Here is a 5000-nt window from a genome sequence, read left to right on the forward strand (position 1 = left end):
AGGACTTGAGTCAGGTGGGTCCCCGTGTTGGTCTGAAGCAGCAGAACAAAGTTTGAGTCCAAGAACTGCAGCAGACTTCTTCACAGGCCAGAGAGAGATATATCCTCACATGCCTGCACTCGAACGCTTATACCTTGAATAAATCCTTGAAGAAGATGATGATATTGGATTTATATCCCGCCCTCCACTCCGAAGAGCCGAAGAGCGGCTCACAATCTCCTTTCCCTTCCTCCCCCACAACAGACACCCCGTGAGGTGGGTGGGGCTGGAGAGGGCTCTCACAGCAGCTGCCCTTTCAAGGACAACCTCTGCCAGAGCTATGGCTGACCCAAGGCCATTCCAGCAGGTGCAAGTGGAGGAGTGGGGAATCAAACCCGTTCTCCCAGATAAGAGAGCTCTGGCTGACCCAAGACCATTCCAGGAGCTGCAAGTGGAGGAGTGGGGAATCAAACCCGGTTCTCCCAGATAAGAGAGCTATGGCTGACCCAAGGCCATTCCAGCAGGTGCAAGTGGAGGAGTGGGGAATCAAACCCGGTTCTCCCAGATAAGAGAGCTATGGCTGACCCAAGGCCATTCCAGCAGGTGCAAGTGGAGGAGTGGGGAATCAAACCCGGTTCTCCCAGATAAGAGAGCTATGGCTGAACCCAAGGCCATTCCAGCAGGTGCAAGTGGAGGAGTGGGGAATCAAACCCGGTTCTCCCAGATAAGAGAGCTATGGCTGACCCAAGGTCATTGCAGCAGGTGCAAGTGGAGGAGTCGGGGAATCAAACCCGGTTCTCCCAGATAAGAGAGCTCTGGCTGACCCAAGGCCATTGCAGCAGGTGCAAGTGGAGGAGTGGGAATCAAACCCGGTTCTCCCGGATAAGAGAGCTCTGGCTGACCCAAGGCCATTCCAGCAGGTGCAAGTGGAGGAGTGGGGAATCAAACCCGGTTCTCCCAGATAAGAGAGCTATGGCTGACCCAAGGCCATTCCAGCAGGTGCAAGTGAAGGAGTGGGGAATCAAACCCGGTTCTCCCGGATAAGAGAGCTATGGCTGACCCAAGGCCATTCCAGCAGGTGCAAGTGGAGGAGTGGGGAATCAAACCTGGTTCTCCCAGATAAGAGAGCTATGACTGACCCAAGACCATTCCAGTAGGTGCAAGTGGAGGAGTGGGGAATCAAACCTGGTTCTCCCAGATAAGAGAGCTCTGCTGCCCAAGGCCATTCCAGCAGGTGCAAGTGGAGGAGTGGGGAATCAAACCCGGTTCTCCCAGATAAGAGTCCGCACACTTAACCACTACACCAAACTGGCTCTCTTGTTGGTCTTAAAGGAGCCTGACGGAACTCCAACTTTGTTCTGTAGTTGGACAGTAACTCTACCCCCACAGGAGCCCTCCTGGCCTTGAAGGGAGCCACAGGGGGAAGCTGAGTGAGGTTAGGCTGGTTACACAGGGTTAGGAAGGGAAGAACTCAGGTTGATTTTTCTGGGAAGCCGAGGTTTTGAGGAGTTTGACGCAGCTGCTTCTGTCTCTCCTAGGCGGGGGCTGACCTTTGTTTCGGTCCATGACTGCTACTGGGACTCATGCACTCACGGTAGACATCATGAATCAGGTAAGATTCCTCTCTGCCAGGCAGAACCTTCAGGGGCATCCTCCCCATTTTTTTTGCTTTTGTCTGAAGGCGCATATCCCTTATAGTCCAGAAATGGCACTAACTATGCTATTCATTAGCTGCAGAATTCAGCTTGGGGGATTTTTTGGTGGGAACACATAACCTCTTGGTTTCAGTACAAAGAGCAGGGCTCCGGCCCTTGTTGGGTGTGCAGCAGTGTTTGTGAGAGGGTGTTAGCGATGCTTGGCAAGATCTCATAAGGCTCTGTGGGCGATCAAGGGGGGGGGGCAAAATTCAGCACTCGGGGGGGGGGGAGCTCTCCATGAGTAGCAAACACAAAACCAAGGGGGCAGAATAAGAGAGAGAAAATGAATTTGCTTAATTTGCCTACACGATGTGGGCCGTGGATTTTTTTCTAGTTGCATTTTTTGCCAGAATCCACTCCCCAAGTTGCTCGTAGCAACCACCACAAAGGAAATTAAGATTCAGCACCAGTTCCTGCTCTTTCTCCACTGATCCTGCTTGAATTTGGCTCCCTTCCTCACGAGCATGACTGCCCGAACGTAGGACTTTGTGCTGCCTTGTGGACTATGCGCTTGGCTCCCCTGCTTCCCTTTGGGGCACTTGAAGGTCCCAGGCTGGGTCAGGGTCTCCGGGTCGTGGGAGAGGTCTTGACGCCTCCTGGTGCCTGTAGGGGGTGGGAAGAGGCTGGGATGTTATGGGGCATGAGATTGCCCCCTTTGCTCAAAGCTGGAAGAGGAATTTGATGCCGCAACAGGGAGGGATGTTCAGCTTTCTCTTAGCCCTGTAGCTTTCCTTTGGGGGTGGGGGCACGGAATTTGGATTGATCTTTTTTTTAGCACTATTCCATGCCTCAACTTCTCCAGACATAACAAGTCTGGTTTGCTGCCTCTTCCCCAGCTCTTGCTATTGACCAGACAGACAGTTTCTGCCTTCTGCATTTGCAAAATCGATCGCTGGAACAAAAGCTGCATGGATCAAAAGGGTGTGAAGCAGCCAGGCCAAGAGCTCTGGCTGTGAGATCTCCCCTGTTGCCTGGGCCGAATCTCTGGTTTGGCGCATCCTCTAGGAAAAGGCAGCTCGGGGGCGGGAGAGAGAAGGGGCTGAATGTCAATGCTGATGGGGGGGGGACCCAACTGGGGGGGCTGTTCCTTCCTCAAGGCCCTGATCACTGAGCTGGTTTTTGGGATTGGTGGCTTCAGGCTATGTCTGGGTTCTGCCTTTCACTCGCTTCTTTTTTCCAGGTCTGCCGAGAGCAGTTTGTGGCACTCCACAGCCAGCCCATCTTGCAGAACCTGTCCAGGTTCATGCTGCGGAAATACTGTGCCCATTTGCCGTGAGTGCCGGCTGATTTTTCCTTTCCCACCAGATCACTGGCATCTGGGTTATTTACAACCTTCAAGGAACCTCCTGGGGCTTCAGGGAGGTAAAAAGTAGGCAGCTGCCAGCCTGCAGTTAGTCCATTCCTGAGCTAAATGTTGTTGTTCTTGTATTTGGCAGCTAGGGCTACACCTTGTGTAGGTAAAAGGCAACATTCACAGTGGGGCCAGCTATGGCCTGCCTCATTGCAGGGGTGCCCAGGGGAATTCCCAGGTCTGCAGAAGAACTGGCTCTATTTTTAAAAAACGGGGACAGTCCCCCTCCCCAAACAGCAATGCCTGTGCATATGCAAATGTTGCCCCCCCCCCCGGAAATCCAGAGAGTTGCCATAGCAACCTAAAATGGCACCTGGCATTGAGGCAATTGTGGGTGGTCTTTCATATCACATGATTAGTTGGCTCACCTGCAGAAGTATTGTGGGTAGAGTTTTGGGTATGGGGAAAGGGCTGCTTTACCTGAAGAGTGACTTCGTGAGGAAAGCTGTCTTGGCCGTCAGAGGAGAAGAGCCTCCCTTTGGGCTGGAGGGAGAGAGAGGGAGCAGTTTTAGCAGCCAGGCTCCCCTGGGAGACTTCTGCTATGGAGTTGCCAGGGAAGGTGGGGAGGTTTCTTAGCTAAAGGCTCCTGGTGCGCAACTTCTCATTCCTGACTTGCATTGAGCTGAAGGCTGAGGAAGGGGGTTTCATTTGGTTTGTTCAGATAATTCACTTTGTCGTGTAACCAGATCTCTTCCCCTCCCCCTCTCTAGGGCTGAGTGGAAGAAGACCAAGGCTCTGGAGTATCAGCGGCTGGTGCAGTTGCTGTCCAAAGTTCCCAAGCAAGGTATGAACGTGGAGGACATTGTTTTTGGTTCTGGGGACCAGTGATTTTGGGGGATGAAGGGGAGACTGCACATGTGCCCCCAAAGTCCCTCCCTGGTTTTCTTACTTGTGTAGTTGTCTAAGCCAGTGAGCTTCACTGTTGCCCCTGGGAGTTGAGGAAAAGCCAGACTGTTAAGAATCAATGGTCCAGTAGTTGGGTACTTTGACATTTGAAGCCTGTTGGGTTAGGCCTGCCTTACAAATGAGTTTTACACAAAGGTGCTTGGCTGCTAAGAATGGATGTTTGTAAAGATTCTCTGCTTCATCACTTGGCGGTAACTCTGAAAGCGAGCTGCTGTTTCCAGTCCTCCGCTGGCATGCATGATGCATTCTTGCCGGTCTGTTTTCTGTGGACTTCTCCATCGAAGGTGAAGCAGGTTTCTCGTTCATACGGCTACAAGGACATGCTTGATTGGCAGTGGCTCCACCAATCTAGTCGGAGACGGTTATTACAGCTCGGTTAAACAAGTCAGCTCACACGTAGTTCACCTGATTATGGCTGTTAACATGTGGGAGAGGACTTCTAGGCCCAAAATGAGAGCAATCTCTGTCATCCCCAAGTAGCGTTGTGCTGGTGGTAAAGATTTGTTCACTGCACCTCCCTCATGAAGTGTCTGGGCTAAAAGCCAAATTTGCAGGACCGAGGACAGCCCCACGAGTGCTCTGAGGGCAGCTCCTAGCCCAGGTCTCTTGGCAGCCTGGAGTGAGAATCATCAGCGACAGTCGAGTCCTAGACAGTCACTGGTGGCTTCCGTGGGAGACCTCTGCTGGTCACTCGAGTTGTTTGCTTTCCCGAGCTCGGGCTCTGGATCTTATCCAGGTGGGCGTCAGCTTTCGATGTCACCTACCTTGGGATTCAACACCTGAGCTGCTAAGAACCAGACGCCTGTCCCAAATCCCTCCCACGTCGCAAATCCAGGATCTAAATAATAGCGTTTCAAGGAACGTTTCTGGAGGTGCGACTCACTGGCATCTCCTCTCTCCCTGCTTCGGTTTCCTCCTTTCAGTGAGCTCTTGTAATCTATCTTTTAAGCCTCTTTGTTTTCTTTTGATAGCTTTTATCTTCTGACTGCTTCTCCCCCCCCCCCCCACTTTTCCCTTGCCTGTTTATTTGTAACAGGTGATCTCAGCTGCCTTAGTCCTTCTCTGGC

General features: G+C 52.3%; 1 protein-coding gene across 1 annotated transcript in view; it reads left to right on the forward strand.

Annotated features, from left to right (window-relative positions):
* Positions 1 to 5000, forward strand: part of POLRMT (RNA polymerase mitochondrial) — a 30042-nt gene that overhangs the window by 20746 nt on the left and 4296 nt on the right. Inside the window, 4 exon segments of the mRNA XM_060233487.1 lie at positions 1473 to 1557; positions 1559 to 1591; positions 2857 to 2948; positions 3738 to 3811. Of these exon segments, the coding sequence (XP_060089470.1) occupies positions 1473 to 1557; positions 1559 to 1591; positions 2857 to 2948; positions 3738 to 3811 (284 nt within the window).

Source organism: Heteronotia binoei, chromosome 2, assembly GCF_032191835.1.
Source record: "Heteronotia binoei isolate CCM8104 ecotype False Entrance Well chromosome 2, APGP_CSIRO_Hbin_v1, whole genome shotgun sequence".
In the NCBI taxonomy this organism is placed as follows: domain Eukaryota; kingdom Metazoa; phylum Chordata; class Lepidosauria; order Squamata; family Gekkonidae; genus Heteronotia; species Heteronotia binoei.